The sequence below is a fragment of the Strongylocentrotus purpuratus genome, unplaced genomic scaffold (assembly GCF_000002235.5).
Source record: "Strongylocentrotus purpuratus isolate Spur 01 unplaced genomic scaffold, Spur_5.0 spur5_scaffold_5, whole genome shotgun sequence".
Lineage (NCBI taxonomy): Eukaryota > Metazoa > Echinodermata > Echinoidea > Camarodonta > Strongylocentrotidae > Strongylocentrotus > Strongylocentrotus purpuratus.
The window spans coordinates 27,257,876-27,277,624 of NW_022145611.1; the positions used below are offsets into that span (position 1 = coordinate 27,257,876).

At 34.4% G+C, this 19,749-nt stretch overlaps 2 protein-coding genes across 2 annotated transcripts; one reads left to right on the forward strand and one right to left on the reverse strand.

The window, feature by feature from the left end:
• Window positions 1-1,195: 1,195 nt before the first annotated feature.
• On the reverse strand, window positions 1,196-6,699 carry LOC100891425 (tubulin epsilon and delta complex protein 1). The gene is made up of 6 exons (XM_003726431.3): window positions 6,449-6,699; window positions 5,461-5,802; window positions 4,303-4,539; window positions 3,593-3,679; window positions 2,937-3,149; window positions 1,196-1,987 (listed from the first exon to the last, which is right to left on the reverse strand). The coding sequence occupies exons 1-6, from the start codon at window positions 6,587-6,589 to the stop codon at window positions 1,613-1,615; spliced, it is 1,395 nt and encodes a 464-aa protein (XP_003726479.2). The 5' UTR covers window positions 6,590-6,699; the 3' UTR covers window positions 1,196-1,612.
• A 279-nt stretch (window positions 6,700-6,978) lies between these two features.
• LOC592195 (DNA polymerase epsilon subunit 2) lies at window positions 6,979-16,686 on the forward strand. Its single transcript, XM_791732.4, has 14 exons — window positions 6,979-7,235; window positions 7,763-7,863; window positions 8,510-8,663; window positions 9,271-9,427; window positions 9,792-9,875; window positions 10,291-10,347; window positions 10,526-10,647; window positions 11,209-11,471; window positions 12,195-12,309; window positions 12,695-12,772; window positions 13,121-13,229; window positions 13,749-13,925; window positions 14,476-14,543; window positions 15,820-16,686. Exons 1-14 carry the CDS (start codon window positions 7,171-7,173, stop codon window positions 15,842-15,844), a joined length of 1,575 nt encoding a protein of 524 aa, XP_796825.3. The 5' UTR covers window positions 6,979-7,170; the 3' UTR covers window positions 15,845-16,686.
• The last annotated feature ends 3,063 nt before the right edge of the window (window positions 16,687-19,749 follow it).

The window sequence follows — 19,749 nt, forward strand, 5'->3', positions numbered from 1 at the left end:
TGCACGTTCGTCTAGGCAACACAATACCATTATATTTATTCAACCAACAATTAATGACGCAATGCCTCTTTTTCATTAAAAACAAACACCCGTTTTCCTCCTCCAACTCAGGAACATAAATGACTTTTAAAGGGCTTTGATCAAAATCCAGTTTCTCTTCTATGCCTTTCCGACTTTCTGTTCTACATCTTTCTCAAAACTCTACTTTAGACTACTTCTTTTATCAAGTTATTCGATTAGTTTTTATATTATTTTCAATACATATACTTTCAAATATTCTTCTCTTCCCTAAAAACAAATTGTAGATATTTTCCAAATCTCAATTCAATGGCTTCAATACGCTCCACCTTGTATATCAAAAATCATAAGACAGTAGACTATTTTCTCATTCTTTTATCTCTCTCTCTCTCTCTCTGTGTCTCTCTAATATACTTGACCAAACACTTTTTATTCCTTTTTTTCTCTCTCGCTATGTTTCAGCTCTCTTTCCAGCCCCACCCCCTCTCCCTCCTCTCTCTCTCTCTCTTCCACCTCCACACATTATTCAGAGTTCTCAGGTCATTCACACAATAACATATAGCACAAATCACAATAAGGATGGCTTAAAGTTTATCAGTTTTTTTTTATAATTTAGGTAAATTTCATTCTTTATATACACTATAAAACAGAATAGGTGGATTGTTTCTTAATCCTTTCACCATATATAAATATAGTAAATAAAGATATTGCAAAATTGTGAATTGAATATAAATGAATCAGAATTGACACTGATTTAAAACCTAAAGAGTAATGTATCACTTCAAAGGCTTTGAAGTGATACAAAAATATTCTTCACTCTAACACTGAATCATGGATTGGTATCTCAACGTGTTTTGTATTCAGTGAAAAAGGCAATTATATAAACTGCAACTATTATTATTAAAGATACAGTTTAGTTCTGGCCACGCGATTACATTGTGAAAGAAACGTTGTGGAATCGATCAGTAAAGGGTGATCATCTAGCATATAAGTATTGGTGTGTACTGCAAGGTTCTGGAATCGTCAAAATGATAAGAAATTTGGCCCAGTCTAGGTAAAGTTACAAGCACTGTACACAGATCCAAATAGGTCCAAATAGATATAATAATTTACCAAATATATCAATTAGTAGGCGGTTTCTCGGCAAAATTTGTATCATCACGTATTAGTCAAAACATGTTCTTTCATATGATTGGGAATAAGAGCTTCCATTTCATTTTGGAGAAAAGGGGCATTTCCAAAACTGGTCTTTACCTTTAAAGAAACAACCAGTCTGCAGTGGCCTCTCTCATGTCACAAAAGTTTCTGATTTTATAATACAGTGATACCTGTCTTGGAAGACCACTCTTGCGAGACATGAAAAGAGGTCTCTTCAGGCAGGTGGTCTTTATGTACAGGTTCCTTTAGTTCATGTTCTAATGACAAACACTATTCAAGGGAAACAGAAAGCGTGGCCTTTATAGACAGGTAGTCTTTCTATGTAGGTGGTTGCTAAAGCAGATTTCACTGTATAACAGTCATCTTCACATTCAGTTCTGCTTTTAAAGCATTCCATTTCTATCTTGTGAAGACCCAGTCCTAAATCGATCTGTTCTCACGTTCCTGATGATGAATAGCTGGTCTTTTCCAACATAGGTGGGATACATACAACGTTCATCAGCCCTTCTGCAAAGCCATCCAACCTTTGCTGCTGTTTGAGTTTCACACTGTCCAGCTCCTCTTGCAGTCTTCTCACACCATCCAACATTCTAGTAATCTCATCCTTTATGTTGAGTGTATTTGGAGGAAGAGCTTCGGGTTTCAAGCGCCTGTTCTTAGCTTGTTCAGGCTTGAAGGAAAACTGCACTGTTGGTAGAGGATAGCTCCTAGTATGCACCTTGCGGTGTTCTTCAAAACTGTTGGTGAGCTTGGCTCTGACTGCATTGTCGATGTCTGCCTTTCTTTTGTGTATGTCGGGATGATCAGATAACTGCATGAGAAAAGTGATATGATCACAGGATTTGTGTCAATGTAAAACTAATCATTGATTATGACATTTGTCTTGATTTACTATAAACTATCCTAATTGTTGATTTTTGTTAAGAGTATTGCTTTAAAAAATGTAAGAAATTTGATAAAATTATAGCTATTTGGAGTATCTACAATTGTGTGTCAACAAAAGTTCTAGAAAGTGACACGTCAAAACCAGGAAATAGATAGCATGGGGTGATGATAAGTATCCCTTAAATCAACAATTCAAAGGATTTCCTCTTTCCGGATACTATACTGCTTTTTCAAAGATATAAAGGCAAATATCTCAGATGCAAAAACAATATTATAGAACCATGTACTGTATCATGTGTCATTCCATCACTTCTTTTTACAGGAATGTTGTTTGCTTTTAAATGAACCAGATATCATAATTTGTCCATTTAGTCTGACATACCAATTTCTCTAACATGATCAAGATAATCTTTAGAAATTTACAATTTAATGCAATATTATATAAAATGCACATATTTCATGATAAAAACTATATTCACAGTTCTCAAGGGTCACTGGGCATGTCAGTGTAAGATGTCTTTGTAAATACAAAGAAAATGGCAGTTGGACTCATTAATCTTTAGACTGCGTGAAAGCTCCATATGTTTACCAGAACACATCTTGCTCATCATGTTAGTATAATTAGTAAGAATGACCATATCAGACGACTAGAGAGGGCTAACCCCCTAGCCAAATACCCCTTTCCCTATCCTACCCCAAAGTACCCTCTTAATTTAGACAGTTATCTGAAGTCCCCTCTAATTTAATAGAGGGTATTTTATTAATTTGTTATTTTTTTGGAGGGGGGAGGGGGATACTCATTGTTCCAGGAGGTAGTTGTCCAGGGGTGATACTCTAGGGGCAGTTGTCCAAGAATCAGTACACAAATTGTTTACCTGACTGACGAGGTCATTAGCCCCTCTCGATTCAAGCTCATCCTCCAGAACTTGACGCTGCCTGTTCAGTTCAATCTCAAGATCATGAAGCCGCTGTATCCTTCTAGACCTCTCCTTTGTTGCTACCACATGATGCGCATGATGATTGTTGGATGAGATTGGAGGAATGGGGTTCACTGCAGCCGAGGACATCTTGGCTTCGTGAACACTCATCTGCGGTTGGTGAAATCACAAACACAACTCAGTTCATTGATGCACAAATTCATAACTGAAATAAGCAAATGTAATTTGAAATTTACACCTATTCAGTTTTCAAAATTGAATTAAGTTGAAATACCTTCTCATTTTCATAATATTGTATAGGTAAGATATTTTCTTATGTTCTTAACTGTGAACTATTAACTAGGAGGTAATTTGGGTGATTCTACAGGGGTGATGAAGGTCTTTTTGAAAACGAAACCATTTTAAACCAGTTCATTCATGTAATTATGTTGAGGAATGGGGGGGGGGGGGGGGAAGGGGTAGGGGAGGCACAATAATGCTGTTCCAACTTTAAACACTTTGTCAATAGGTCAAATTATGTTATGCCAGGGGATTAAAGGGATTCATGAACAAGTAGAAAAGAGGGATTCAAATTGGACTACGATTACACTTACCATCCACTGCCAAAATATGGGTTCAGCTTCTTTCCAGACAACACATGTTTGTAGAAAGGATGACTGCTTCTCCAGGTGCATTAGGTACTAGAGGACATGGAAACGATGAAATTCATTACTACCACAAGTCAATGAAAACTAAATACCAGTACATACAATACCGGTGCTGGCAGTGCATACACTTATGCTATTTAAGTAAGGGGAACATTCCAGTTTGGCTATACCATCGTCATCACTTTTCATCGAGTGTCTCAGGGCACAATGCATATTAGCAAAGGCAAGATGGCGACCACAAAATGCATTGGCTAAATTCCAAATTGCATAAACAATACACAGCTCTTTCAAACTCCTTTCGATTTTCGCATGAACCTCAACCTATATCTTAAATCAACATGGTTGAAAGTGTAGAGCCTGACCATCAAGTTACTTTCTTATGTAGCTCAAATTTAAGTTTAAATTTGGCTTGACTTACAACACTGCTAACTGGAGTTGTGAGGGAGGAAGGGGGGGGGGGGAGCATGAGCCTTTGGAGATAAAACAAATCGAAGGTGGAAAGTTTTGATATACCGGTAGGCCTTTTATAAAGTCTTTTGAACATCAGTATTTGATACACATTCCATCCTGCATAATTGTAGAGTGCCAGCTAGCTTGATGCTCAAAGATAGAACACCAATTTATACTCTGTTTGGAAAGAAAGGAAAAAATCTTACATGTTGTAATTGTTTTGGATGCCTGAGGATAAAGGTCTCCCATGCTGTCAGATGGTTCACACGACTAGGATGAGGCATGCTCACTCCCTGGGTAGCTTCATGAACGTGATGAATCGCTGCACAAAGACCTTGCTGTTCACAGTACAGCGCCTTCAGAGCTAGCCTGAGTCGTCCCATCAGCCACACCAGGTACTTGGCCTGTCCTACAGGGGTTGACGGACCTGAGTCTTTCAGCCACTGAAAACAAGGTGAATGTGTAATTTTGTGTATAAAGTGCAAATGAATGAAAATTCAAACCATGCAAAGATATTTTCCAATTATAATATTCCCAATAATTTAATTAAGTAAAGGGTTTGAGGAACAAGAATCTTTTTGCCACTGCTAACAATGCGATGTTACATGTTTAAAAAAAAAGAGGATGAATCAATCCTAACCATTGAATAACTTAACTTTTTCTAATTGTAAATACTATATTGTGAGGATATGAGGATGAATCATTTAAAATCATTTAATATTCCAATTTACAACTTCCCAAATATATCATTTCATTAATTAGTTACAAGTCTACTAACTACAAAACTATATGTACATGATTATTTCTATGACTCTTTGAAATTGTACGTTGAAATCAATGATACATCTGATTGAATATATCTTTATCATCAATAAAAAGTATATGTATTCTAAATTTCCTTCAAAAATATATGATAGAAATTACATTTTGAAGAAATTGGGTATAATCATGAGAAATGTTGAAAGCAAGTGTTGGAAATCAGTTTTAAAAAAATGTAGTAATGAGAATAATAAGCAAATATTTTTTATTTATGTTGAAATACAAAATAGAAGTAGAGGAAAATAAAACTGAGACAACAGATTTGAATATAAGTGGAAAAAGACAATTACCGATTTACAATCTGCTATCAAGTATAATTTGATTTGATATCATTTAAACATGTGATTAGTGCTTTGTTATGAATATTTATGTACTACGATGTTACCCGTGACTTTATCTGAATAAAGACTTATTTCAACAACAACAAAACAAAACAAAAGAATGAGAAATGTTGATATTTATCTTGCCAGTGATAAACCATAATAAACTTTAGTTGAAATATCTTTTTAAGTGTGGAAATTATGGTCCAAACTTCTCATCCTCACTTGACTTGATGCCTTGGTGATCCCTGAATTCAATGCCTTCTGAACCGCCCCAAGGTGAAAGGTAGATATTGGCGGAGAGGCATCTTCTAGCTTGACTTTCGCTTGTTCATTGACAAAGTCCAATTTTGCTAGGAGCCATCCTATCGCCACGAGGATGTCTCTGCTTCCAACATCACCATCGTCATGAAAACCAAGACATCTGTAGCCCATTTGGTAAAGCAGTGACTGAACATCAGCTTTTTCAAGATGACTAGCTGCCAAGTTCTTGGCAGATTTGCTAATGGTTGAAGATGTGAAGTTGAGCTGCAACAGTTCCTTGAGTAATGTCCACATCGATGAGATCTAAGGGGGAAAAAAAGAGATGCAAAATATTTTACCACGCAATTATTCATAATAGAAGTCAGTGCAATCAATAATAACTAAACGATGCATGTGTTTTTTTGTAAGTTTAAGTTTAGACTGATTTTCAGAATATCAATTATTCACCAGATAAAAGAAATCAAAATTAAAGTAATTAAAACAAAAACAAAACAAATCACAGAGCCATGCATTAATCTTTATTTATTTATGTTCTTTCCCCCAGGCCCCAGGTATTTTTCATTAATCAAAATAGTCAAAACTGTCAAACCAAACAAACAAAATCAACAAAAATATTAAAAAATAAAAATAAATGAATAAATATAAATCATCATGACTGCCAATGAAATACAGATTTCCCCCCAAATTCAGACCATTTTCGCCCATTTTTGTACTGCTAAGTTGGAGTTAATCAAAAACAATTACCAACACTGATCAACTGATGTTCAGTGACAAAGACATTCTTCGCAATTTTCTCTCTCCATCTTTAAATTTCTCACTCTCTGACTCTCTGTCTTAGCTTTGCTACTAAGTTTTCCTTATCGTTGCGTTTGATTTTACCAGTTTCCATTTGGCTAGACATATGATAGACTCTAGACTCTATTAAAACTAAAACTAGAAAAACGCTTACAGCTTCAGGTTGATCAAACTTTGCTTGTCGAAACTGTTCAGGAGTTATCCTGGTGATGAAGACATTTGAATTAAGAATGTGGCAAAATGCCCCAATTGCTTCCTTTGCTTGATGCTTTCTTCCCTGCTTTGATGATGCCATTTCCTCCTCATTTTTAATTCCGAGAGCCCGTCGATGTGCGGCCGTTCAACAAATAGCTCGCCCCTCCAGCTCCGGCGGTGAAGATTCGAGCGTCCCGATCAAATCAAATGGTGTAGCGGGGGAGATTCCAATGCAGAGCTGATGGAGCTAGTCTAGTTCAAAACTTTAGATGATTAAATCCAAAATATGAAATAAGTTTTTAATCATTAAATTTAATTTAAAAAAGTCTAATTCATGATCTATGAAAATTTTATCATACATTTCAACCATTTTATTTATTTCGATTCAGTTTTAATTTGAAAATGAATCTTTGAATGAAATTGCACTCAAAATAAATTAGGGGAAATTAATAAATTTGATTTGAAGTAAGGCTAAACCGCGGGAAATTGCGAAAAATCTTCATTCATTCATTCATTCAGATCGCAATGCAATGTTCTTGTATAAATTAAAGTTGTAAATAGAGGACTATAGGCCTAGTATATCTAATTTACATGTTTGCAGGTTTCCGACTGTGAAACATCTACATACAGCTTCATTTCTTATAGGATTTGTACTCGTTTGGCTGCTTGTTTGGCTTGGACATGGCTGACAAAGTGAAGACGGGTATTTCTGCAGCATTCAAGATGAATGGTCTCGCACTCAGAAGGTTGGTTCTATTTGTATTAACTATGAAAGTTGCATGATCGTGACTTTTCAGTGTCGAGCTCAACATGAAGAATAGTGTAAATGATGAAGAGAATTCTTATAATTTTGCTCTGCTTTGTGCATGAAGTCTAATTCATGATGATTGATCTAGATCTATATAAATCTTTATGCGAATATGTGCCTGATACAGTCCGAATTAATTATTGAATATAGTCTAGATCTAGTCGAGATAGATGTTGAATTTTTGATAATGCCACTAGTATTTGCAAATGATCTAGGCTGGAGAGTCTAATTCTTATGTGATTTTATTGTGTGTCTATCACTTACCTGTAACATTGAAGAAAAAATATTCTTTTGCAAGCTAGCTTTCATAATGCATCACTTTTCTCTTACAACTGCAGTGCCAATGGCAAATTATATTTTAAAAAAAAACACATTTTATTTTTAATAACATTGAATAATTTCACTTTGCAAAGGTTCGTCAAGCATCAGTTCATTTCAGTATACGTTTTCTTAATCTCTTTCCAGCAATGCACTAAAATACCTTGTAGCAGCTCTCACACCAGTCACAGAAATTGAGAGAAATCAGTGGATTGAGAAAATTATTGAAGCAGTCCAGAAACAGCCTTGTAAGTATTACGCTGGATAGCAGATGAAAGTCTCCCCAGTTTACAAATGATCTCTTTTTTTTAGGTCAATTAGAGGGGTAATTCTTGGCAACATTTCTCTACAGATAATATTTATATATTATATTATTTTTTTAAAACTTTTTAAAAATATTTTTATAGTTTTACTCACAATATGTTTCCAACCCCCTCCCCCCTGAAAATGACGGTAAAATGGGGAAAAAAAATAATTAAAGATCAATATTAAAGTCTAGTAACACAGGAGTTGTATTTTGTTTTTATTTCTTTAGTAAATTTAGATGAGATTTGGATGTAATGATTGAAAGAATTGAATGGATGCATCAGGAACAAAAGTGGGATAATATTCAAATTTGATCTAAAGGTACCTTTGAGGTGCAAATATTCATGACTGAGAATAAGTTATAGGAATGAAATATGAAAATGGACATGAGCAAAAGAACATGACAAAAAATGAAGAAAAAAAAAGGATATTAATTGAAAAGGAATGACACAGATACTAGTATAGTGATGCAAAAGGAAGAAGCAGGAAATCTGGACAAAAAGGAAAAATATACAATTATACCTGCTTATCTTTTAAATTTGGATTTAATAATTTCTTTTGTTTATTTTCATTTTCATCTTTGACCAGTATCTTCTGCTTTACTGGACAAGGCTATCATAGAGGCTGCCATCAATGAATGCAGCGATGGTGGAAAGGAAGAGAACGAGAAGATGTTTAACGTCATTGACTCTTTCACAGTACCAAGATATACTTACAATGCAGAAAGAAAGAAGTTCCTGATGTAAGTATACATGTACACAGTCTACTGTATTCTAATATACCTTATTTAAATGAATGTGTCATATTTAAGAGATAAAGGAGTATTTTTTTGGTAGTTATTTACCTCTCAGATTAATTTATCTCAGCTTCTGACGAGCAAACACACTTATGATAATCGTAGATAGTAGGTTAGACAATGGAAATCTTATATTTAATGGGAGGCCCTGTTCTATTGACTGAATTACTGAATAATTCACTGATCCAATACTTGCTCCAGCAACAACAGTTCCCCTAGTTTTCTTTTTTATGTAGGATATTGTGTTAAGGATTTAGGTTGCAGTTGAGTTTTTTTGTAGGTTAGATTTATGGTTAGGTATAGTGTTTGGTCCAGGTTTGAAGTTAGGAATATAACTTGTGTTAGAAAGGCAGAGGCTGCAGAAACATTGTGATAGCCTGTTTTGTTCAAACAAGAATGTGTGCCTACCTTGGCAATGACTTGTGTGGAAGTGGGACTCAAAGATACCTGTGATTAGGTTCTTCTATGCTATTTCATTTCATCACTAACTCAAATAATGATAACCTGAATAGAAGATTTCATTCATTGCATATCACCTTGATGATTGTTTTAGGAGCAATGATGCCCCTAATCTTCATGCCTCAGCAAAGTACAAGGCGGATCTCTTTCGAGAGAGGTATAACATCTTGCTTCAGAGGACATCTAGGCATAGTCTCTTTTCACCTCCGGTCCAGGGTGCTTCCACTGAAACACAGGGCAAGAAGTTTCAGGTAAGAACAATCTTTTTTTCTTTTTTTTTAATTTATCGAGAAACAGGAATGCTATCAAGCAAACAAAACAAAATAAAAACAAGAATGAATAATCAAGTCACCAAATTTCCCTTTCCAGATAATCTGAATGACTTGTTCTATATCAGTGGGATTGTCAGGTGCTTTTTGTGATGATTTTATTAGTTATTTTTGTAGAAAGACGAATTGATTAGATACCGGTATGTGTAGTTTATTCCAAACTAATTTTTGATTGGACAGAAGTAATTTTTTGTACTTAAAGTACAGTTATTCTATTGCTTTAGTTACATGTACAGTCTCTATGTTTAGTCGCGTACTGGTATTATCTTCTTTCTTTTATCTTTAGTTAAAACCAGTTGAATTTCTCTTGGGGAGTACAGCCAAGCTGGGAGAACTGATTGTTTTGGGTATGCTCACACAGCTCAAAGAAGTAAGTACATTCATGAATAACTGCATCCAGATTATTGTGTATACATTGCTTTAATATCAATCTGTAAACTCTTTGTACTGCTTGTGTTCAACTTCAACAAATTATCCACCATTGCAAATTGTGTTCATTACAAAATTAAATTAGGAGTTATAACACTTTGAAGATTTTAATTCTGTAATTTGTGATTGATCCCTGGTAGTTCACAAAATGATAAAATTCCCAAGCAGTTCAAAAGATGAAGATAATCCTAAAGTACAATTGAATTTCATTATTCCCTTGCAATTATGTACTAACAGATGTTCCTTTCCTGATCCATATGCTGAATACAATTGAGTTTTCTCATAGTATTTAGATTTCAATGTCAGACAGTTATCGACTATATTTCAACATGCCACATTTACTCTTTTTTTTCTAGGGAAAATTCCATTTGGAGGATCCTACTGGTGCTGTCCAACTTGATCTGGCCAAAGCAATATCCTTTTGAAATATGTATGGATTATAAATGTTCACAAATATTTAAGTGTAATGTATTTGATAATCTCTATAATGATGATGTTACATGTATGACTAGACTTGTACTTGTTTCATATTACTCATATTGTCCAATAAATATGTTACAGTAGGTATATTCCTTGACAGCCGATATTCACCAGTTCCATACAGGTCTGTTTACAGAGAACTGTTTTGTGCTAGCGGAAGGCTGGTATGAGGATGAAGTATTCCATGTAAACGGCTTCGGCTTCCCCCCAGCCGAACCAGCAGATACCACAAGGTAATCAAATGTCAAATTTTAACTTGTAGTCAAATAGTCATGGTATTTTGAGCTTCTAGTCACAAGGCCAACATTTTTTGAGTAAGAATCATTACATTATTTTCTTAAAATTTTATGCCAAAAGGAGACAAATTTTCCCTGTCCTCATGCTTAGTTGAGCATCACAGCACTGTTGCACTCTGAGACATACCATCATTTACTACTTACACTCAAGAGTTGAAAGTCCCAATTCACTTGTTGATTATATAGTAGTTGAATTCTTGATCTTGATTGGCTGATTGTGGGAATGTTTTTTAAAACTTATTTTGATTGATAACAATTCTTTGTTGGCCAGTGTGAGTTTATGTTCATACATACAAATCACAGCAAACCGCTACATATCCTTACATATCCTATGAAATTAGATAAAAGTCCATTTGTTAAAAATCAAATTGTTCAAGTCGTTTATGTACTACATTATTTTCATTACTGGAATGGCTACCCTGGCAAATAACTGGTCCTTGCTTTAGAGCTCTCTCGATCATCTACAGTCTGTATATGATGTATGTTTCTTGCTTGCAGGTCGTACTTTGGAAATCTGAATTTCTTCGGAGGACCCTCCGCAACCTGTGCCAAGTCTTCCACCAAACTCAAGCTCAGTGAGCAGGAGAAGGAGGATGCCATGATGGTATTCCTCTCCGATGTCTGGCTTGATAAGGTGGACGTTCAGGACAAGCTTCGGATCCTTCTGACTGGTTACTCAGAAATGCCTCCGATGTGCTTTGTCTTCTGTGGCAACTTCACCTCGACACCCTATGGCCCCAGTCATAACAAGATCCTCAAAGGTATTGATTTGCACCACTTGTCCAATTGACATATTCAGCTCTAATTACTGCATTGTTCTCAGTACCTATGTCTAATTTGGGTCTTCATGCTGTCAACTCTCCCCAATGTTGAAAAAATAAAACAAATTACAACATGGGTATTTTTATCAAATATGATGGCATAATGTCCAAAGTTCAACCTAGTCCAAGAAATTGGGAAAAGAGGGGGGGGGGGGGGGGGGGGGGGGGGGGGGAGACAACTTGTCATTTTTTAGCATTTAACATGTCTATTTCTCATGGAATAAAGGAAAGAGAGGGCTCATTAATGGTTTGTTTAATAGCATCAGTATAACATTCTTCCATAAGCATTTCAGTCCAAGTAGTTTACATAAAGGGAATCCTTTATTCGCAAGACACTTGTTAACTATACAGTTAACGACTAAATTATTCATATCTTAACCAAGTTTTTGTGATTTTTCAAGTATGTGAAAAGTTGATTTGTCCTGATTTATGTTTTTGAGAGTGTGACATATCAAAGCTTACAGTATTAAAGTATTAAAGTATTAAAAGCCCCTAATTCAACCAGCCCACATTTCATTCTTGAGTTACAAAAAAAAACAGAAAAAAAACACCAAATTTAAAAGGGGTATGAATAAATTAGTTGTTAGGTGCATATGTATTTCCTGACACATTACCCATAAAGACATATTGAAGTACTTCTTTTCTGTTTTGTCATCTTTACAGAATCACTGCAGACCCTTGCTAACATGATCTGTGAGTTCAGTACCCTGGTAGAGCAGAGTCGATTCATCTTTGTTCCAGGCCCAGAGGATCCAGGTCCAGGAAACGTCCTACCAAGGTAACTCTCAAACCTTTTCCAGAAAAAAAAATCCACATTGACAGGTTCTAGCTACTACACACAATTTTCTATCAGCATTTTTCACAAATCAGGACTAATTCCAAAATTCGCAAGATTTCTCTGCACACTAAATGTAAAAGATGATGGATTAAGTTGTCTGATGTTCCAAATCCCTGAAGGAACTGGTACCTGTTCTTGCCACAAGGACCCCAAATATATGGTTAATGGTTTCAAGACTTCACATTCACACCAATATATGTGCAATCTGAGTGTTCCCCTTGTTCATTTTCAGATGTTTGAAGCAGTATGAATTTTCAATTAACTCTGAAGCATCTCCAGTGCCACTTTTTTGAGGTAATATTGTGATATTTATTTGGCTTTACAGACCTCCAATTCCAGAGTGCCTAACAGAAGTGATCACTAGTAAAGTTCCTACTGCAGTTTTTACAACGAATCCTTGCAGGTATGTTTGTTTTTGTTAATTCATTTTTTCTATTATCGTATACCCCCCCCCCCTCCCCAATAAAAAAAAAGGATATATATATATGTATATATATATATATATATATATATATATATATATATATATATATATAATCATTATAATAATGATAATAAATATAATAATAATTTTTTTTTTTAATATAAATAAATTGATAAATAAATTTTTAAAAAATTAAAAAAATAGATAAATATAAAAAAGTAGAATCTTTCATTATGTTAGAAAAATGTGCATTGATGATAGTCATTTTATACACCCATATATGAAAATGTAGCTTAGTGCACTGTTCTTTATCCTGTTTGTTCTCAGATTACAGTATTGTACACAAGAGATCATCGTCTTCAAAGAAGACATTGTCATGAAGATGTGCAGAAACTGCATCCGTTTCCCTGACAACAACAATGAAATTCCTGATCATGTGAGTCTTAGTGTATCTTTCTCAGCTTTTCATTTGGTCTTATAATTTTTAGTTACCTGTACAAGCAAGGTGATACAAATAGGCCAGTTAATTTAGAAACATTAATATGTGATTTCAGATTGTTGTCTCTCATAAAAAGGTACCAAAAACATAGGCTGAATATGACCTTTTTACTTTAAAAATCCTGTAAAGTATAGATTTATCTTCTTACAACAGGCTTGAATGTATCTTTTTCTTTCTCTTCTGCTTGTGATAAAGTTCACATACCTAACCTTCATTCCTTGAAACGCAGCGCGCGTAACAGCTGCACTGCTAAAGCCAGGGTAATTATGCTGCATTATTGTAGAGCGCTTAGAGACTTCTGCATAGGAAGTGTTAGGCACTATATAAGCAAGGATAATTATTATTATTATTATTTGGTTTTTGATACAGATAACATTTCCTTCCAGTATGTACATTTTTTACAACATCTCTAGTGGATGATTGCTAATATACTCCTCTTTCTGTCTTTTCTCTCAGTTTGTGAAGACCATTGTGTCACAGGGACATTTGTGCCCCCTACCCCTCCATGTCTGCCCCGTGTACTGGGCCTATGACAACGCTCTACGGATATACCCCCTACCTGATGTCATCGTCCTGGGGGACAAGTATGACCCTTTCACTATCACCAATGTTGGTACAACATGCACAAACACTGTAAGTATCAGCACAATCGCTTTAATATAACAAATAGAAAAGAAGGAGATATATGCATATATATTTATTCAATTTCACAACTGGACATTAGAGTCTGTAATAGCCTTAATACCAAAATTTTAATTGAAATGCTTAAAGATAAGACCATTTCACCCATCCATAAGTGCAATGTTACTTCCCTACCTGGGTATTATGGTATTGCTACAGGGCAAGCATACAAATCAGTCAGATTATCAGTAGTAAGCTTCCAAAGTATATGTCAAATTTGTCTCCATGCATATCTGAATATTATATTGAAATTCGGTTGGAAAAGACTTCATCAATACATTTGCATTTTCTTATTTTTACATTTTTGATTGGGCCCTAAACAGTGTCAGTAACTGTTATTGTTCTAACTTCTTATGTCTATCAATTTTTAAAGTTAATATGTCTCTTTATCTTTCTCCCTTTCTTTCTGTATATCCTCTACTCTCTCTCTCTCTCCCTCCCACCCTCCCCTTCTCTTTTGCCCTTCTGTCTCTCCTAATTTTCTCTCCTTTGTTTGCCACAGGGATCATTTTCAAAGAGTGGATACTGTTTCAAAGTGTACTACCCACACTCCAAGGAAATAGAAGACAGGTATGGATTACACTCATTTGTAATAGTTTTCAGTGGGAGAGTTTGTGGGTAGTACAGACAAACACTAGAGTTAGGTTCACAGGATTGTCTATTGATTTTAAACATAGGTCATGGTTTTAAATTTCATAGCTATCTTGAGGTTAGGGACAGTACAGACACAGTGGTGGTTACAAAACTATAAACCACAAGTGATCTTAAAGTTATTGGGATAACTACAAGCCATGGGGGGGGGGGGGGCGTTTCACACTCTAAGTTATGTGTTGTGTGGATGCAATTAACTTTGAGACTTTATATCGTAGTTAAAATGACTGCTTGCACGGCTTATACTTTAAAACGTTGAGTACTCCTTGCTTCGGTCCCATGTGAACAAAGCTTCAGAGAAAGTGTAATTTTATCATTGATTATGCATGTAGGTGAATAGAGGCATTCACACTGCCTACAATTAGTATTTTTCACACTTATTACTTTCATGCGTGCATGTGAAGTATGTTTGAATTTACAAGACAGATGTGACATGACGATAAAACGTGTTGAATGTTTAGATTCTGACTCCATTGGTTTAAAATGGATGGCCTTTTGTTTTCTTATTTCTTTAGGATAACAAAACAGCCGATGGCTTTCATTTCATGGTTATTTTAAGGTTGTTGGGTTATCATGTTTAATTGTCTGTGAATGATAATCTCTTAGGAAAAGAGAAATTATGGTGTCAATGACTTCGATATTGGAAGCAATATAGGGCTAATACAGTTAAGCACAGAACACTTTGAATTAGACTGTTAGATTATTTATCCCAACAATGCTGTTTGTAATCTTATTTCAGATATACGATATCACCTATTTAATGAAAATAAGGTTCGGTTACAAAACAAGAACTCCAGTCATTTTGTATAACAGTCCAGTAATGTATTACAATTGCAGGTTAGGTTGATGTGTATTGTGTAGCATGTTGTAGACAATCCTATCCCATTGTTCCTTACTAGATTCATTAGATCCATTACATATGTCTGACATATTATCTCGTCCAATTAAACAGATTATATTTGTATGTAAAGGGCCTATCAATTATTTTGAGACGTGCCCTGCTCTGCCCCACATAAATAAAATGTTGATTTGATGCCTTTTATTTGATGTCAAGAACATTTTTTCTTTTTCATGGTAGAAGTTAGAAACAATTTGGTTTGCTGAACTTATAGTGAAGAATTTCAATAAACTATATAAGATTAGAAGTATCCAATATCTATTGTCATGATAATTCTGAATTTCTTGTATTTTGCAGCAAAATTGATGAAATGCCTGCCTGAGGGGGCTGCTGTGATAGACGATGGTAGAATTCTCAGATGTGATGTCGACTGTAGCAATGTGGAAATTTAAACAAAAGTAGCAGATTTTCACATTTGACACAATGGGCCAAGGAATCTGGTATACTTATCTAGCTCAGAAAATAAAAGAACAGACATGATAACTGGAAAATAATACTCATCAAAGTGCCCACATACCTCCTAAATTATGTGTAACAAATTAGAATATGAGATTTTACCTGAACACAGGATTTTGGGTACTGGTAAATGTTGATTCTTTGATTTTAATAAATTCAGGGTAATTCTAAAATTGAATTTAGTTTGCATAACTTCTCGCTTAAAATGAGTCATTCTTTACTTGAACAATGATTTGTAATTCTGGCACTGACCAGATGGCCCTTATGGAAGGACATGTGTGGTGTGTATTATTGTTCGTAAAGAGAGAATCAGGAAACCAATCATTTTAAAGTGTTGAATACTGCATCCCTGTATCCTATTTTTAAAACTAAGGAATGCTGATAAAAGAACAAATGAAACCCTCAATTTTGTGAAATAGAGTAGTGTTTCAAATTTTCCTTTTTTTTTTTTAAATGGAAAAATTGTTGTATCGAGCAAAATGTTACTCTATAATAGAAAGTTGTAAAACATGCTACATTATCAGGACACTAAATTTGATATGGTAATGTAGATTTCTATTAATTTCTCATTTTGGCATCAATTGATTTTTCATGTATTTATTTATAGTTGTTGTAATAGTAATACATGATGTACGCTTGCTAGTGAGAGTCGACTGCTACTAGTTGAGCTGGTATGCAAGAGGGAAAGCTGTAGGGACTTTCCCCAAAGTGACACCTATCCACAGCATTGCTCTCACTGTGGTGTCAAAGTCATGACATTTACACAGCCAGGAAAGCACCCTTTGCTTCATACAATAAAAAAAACTATATTATGAATAATTGTCAAATTTAAAGAGAAACAAGTGAAGAAAAATGACCTTGTGGGGTAACAGCCAATGTGTAGATTCTTTTTATCTTTGCTCTCTATGAAACGACTTTTTGTCTAATCAGTCTTGAACAAATCAACATCTTGTAGAGTATTTTGTAAATAGTGTAAATCATTTTATATATAACTATTTGTCATACAGGTATTAATAAACAAAAGGAAGTATAGATTTAATTGGTCTTGTGTCATGTGCGGTGTAATTGATCTCATGTCTATTGTGTCTAGGCCAGTGAAATATTTTAACAATTTTTGTTTTATTGATCGATTTTTGCTCAAACTTTCACTGACCCATTTCTCTCTCATTTCTATTTAAACCACCTTAAAGGTAATACAAAGTTTTGGTATGGGGTCATGAATTTTGTTCAAATGAACATATTGGAAGCATGTGCGATCCTACAATATTCAGTGATCGTTGTCACGGTCGAAATCGAGTCTAAAGTTATGAAATTGTAAATAATAAACTCTTTATGTTGTATAGCTCCATCTTAAGGTCAAAATATTAATAAAGCTATAAAACAATGTTTCTCGACTAATATCAACCAATTGGCTACCGGTATTCCTGTTAGGCGCGATTTGAAATATTTGAAATTTACCGAGAGCACCGGTAGCACCGGTAAATTTTGATTTTCGATTTTTCTCAAAAGCAGAAGTGTTTTAGCGGCTAGATTTTCTAGTGCTTATAATACATCCACTGGGGCATCCAAATATATCAAAATTGTAAAGAATCACTATCCAGTCAATTTTCAAAATTTCCCAAAACGTTGTATTACCTTTGATATCAGGTGGACTTCCACTTTCATTCACACCAAAAAACACAAAAAAGTATATTTGTATTGTTACTGCACAATATAAATTCATTTATCATTATTCCTTGGGAGACTACTAATTTACATAAACCAAAGTATCTCTTTGCATATACACACACAAATGACCACAGCTATACATGTATTTTAATTAGTCTGTAAAATACATCCGCAGCATTCTCTCAAATTCATCTTTACACCAGCATAAACACACACAATGCACACTAGAAACAAGTAAACAAGTTATATGCTGAGAAAATATTTATTGATCAAAATGGAATGAATACAAAGATAGTAATCTTGTTCTTTAATTTCTGTAAAAAAATGCAATATAAAAAATGTATATAAAATAATTTCCAGATGGCTGTTTTGTCCTTTAAAAAAACGAAGATAACAATCATCCTTTCTCCAAAATAGTAGCACACATTACTGTAAGAAGTATAAAATACAAATGATTAGTACCAATATCAGCAGAATACAAATACATTTCAAGCATAAGGCCACCGTGTTAAATGCTCAAATTCTATGTTTTTAAAAACACTAATATTTGATATCTTATCAGGGAAATTCAATAGCACACAGTTTAGCACACAAACTAGTAAAAAATGTACTTAGTACTAATTTCAATTTTCATAAAGATGCATAGTTTATGTGACAAATATATGATTTCCTACTTGAAACACTAATAAAAAGAGGCAGTTGTACATACAAATACAGTCAAACCTGTCTATAGTGACCGCCCAAGGGAAACACAAAAAGTGGTCTTTGTAGACAGGTTCCTTTAGTACATGTTTCAATGAAAAACCATTCTCAAGGGAAACAAAAAATGTGCTTGTGGTCACTGAAGCAGGTTTGACTAATAAACAGAGCTCCTGAATGTGAAAACGGCTTGTATGTGTATGCATTACAAATTTGAAGTACTAAGATTCAAAAGCACACAAGCTAGTACCAACCAAAAAATTACTTTTTTTTTTACGAGGGCTCTTTTCAGATTTTCCCTTAAAAAAATAGCCCCCCTTAATTATTTTGCGGTGGCTATTTTGGAGCTCAGGGGGGCTTTTTTTTTTAAAGGTTGTATTTTTTTAAACGCGGTTTTACCTAATTAAATTCCAAGCAAAGGCAAATATAGATACAATTGTAGCGTACATATGTCATGTAGAGTATTGCAGACATTCAGATACCCATGATTTATTCACTTTGTGTTAAACGTGTGGCTTTATGATTTACATATACATGTAACTAAAACTTGTCAAAAGGAGTGTTTTGTTTAACTGTTCGTTTTTCATATCCTAAGAAAATATTATCACTGACACGCGGGCTAGGAATTAATTTTTTTATGGGGGCTACTTTTCCCCATTGCCTAAAAAAAAACCAAGGGGCTACTTCCTTAAAGCCATATTGTAAGCTGTAACAATAAGTTGTGTTTTTCCTTAGCCATCATACTACTAGCAACCAAATTGGTAGGTAATATGTTATTTAGTCTTTTTTTCTGTCCCAAATTTAATTGTTATCATGAACAATGCAATCCCATTAAAAAAAAATGTAGACCAACTCCCTTTAAAATTGTGTTATTTAGACCATTTATAACCATTAAATGTGAGTAAATATTTTTACTGTTGTGCCACATACCGATGTAGGGTCTATTTGTTATGCCGAAACATGCAAAATCATGGCCTTATTTTTTTTTTATAGACTCTAATTCTAAAGGCCAAGCCAAAGCTAGTTTCATTTCGTAGACAGAAATTGATGTCATCATCACTCATGACAATTGGCCTGGAATCAATCGTATATAAATAATTTAATTTAATTAAACAGTTGTAAGAAAGATTCTGAGGAGTAGGAACATCCTTTATATATTTATTTACGGTTTTTTTATAACAAAATTCAATTTCTGTGTACGAAACTTGCTTTATACCGATTTTACAGGAAAAAAATCCGGCATTGATTTTGCACGTTTCGTTATTACAAATATATCAGTATGTGGGACAACAGTAAAAATATACTCGCATTTAATGGTTTTAACTTATAAATAACACAATTTTAGACGGAATAACATTTTTTTTAATGGGATTGCATTGTCCATGATAAAAATTAGGGCCAGAA

Coding starts and splice junctions, on each gene's coding strand:
- LOC100891425 (XM_003726431.3), bottom strand. CDS start 6,589: ATGGCATCATCAAAGCAGGGAAGAAAGCATCAAGCAAAGGAAGCAATT. Junction 4,540..5,460: donor TCACCAAGGCATCAAGTCAA/GTGAGGATGAGA, acceptor CCTTGTTTTCAG/TGGCTGAAAGACTCAGGTCC. Junction 1,988..2,936: donor CTAATGACCTCGTCAGTCAG/GTAAACAATTTG, acceptor TTTCTCATGCAG/TTATCTGATCATCCCGACAT.
- LOC592195 (XM_791732.4), top strand. CDS start 7,171: ATGGCTGACAAAGTGAAGACGGGTATTTCTGCAGCATTCAAGATGAAT. Junction 10,348..10,525: donor AACTTGATCTGGCCAAAGCA/ATATCCTTTTGA, acceptor GCCGATATTCAC/CAGTTCCATACAGGTCTGTT. Junction 14,544..15,819: donor TCCAAGGAAATAGAAGACAG/GTATGGATTACA, acceptor TGTATTTTGCAG/CAAAATTGATGAAATGCCTG.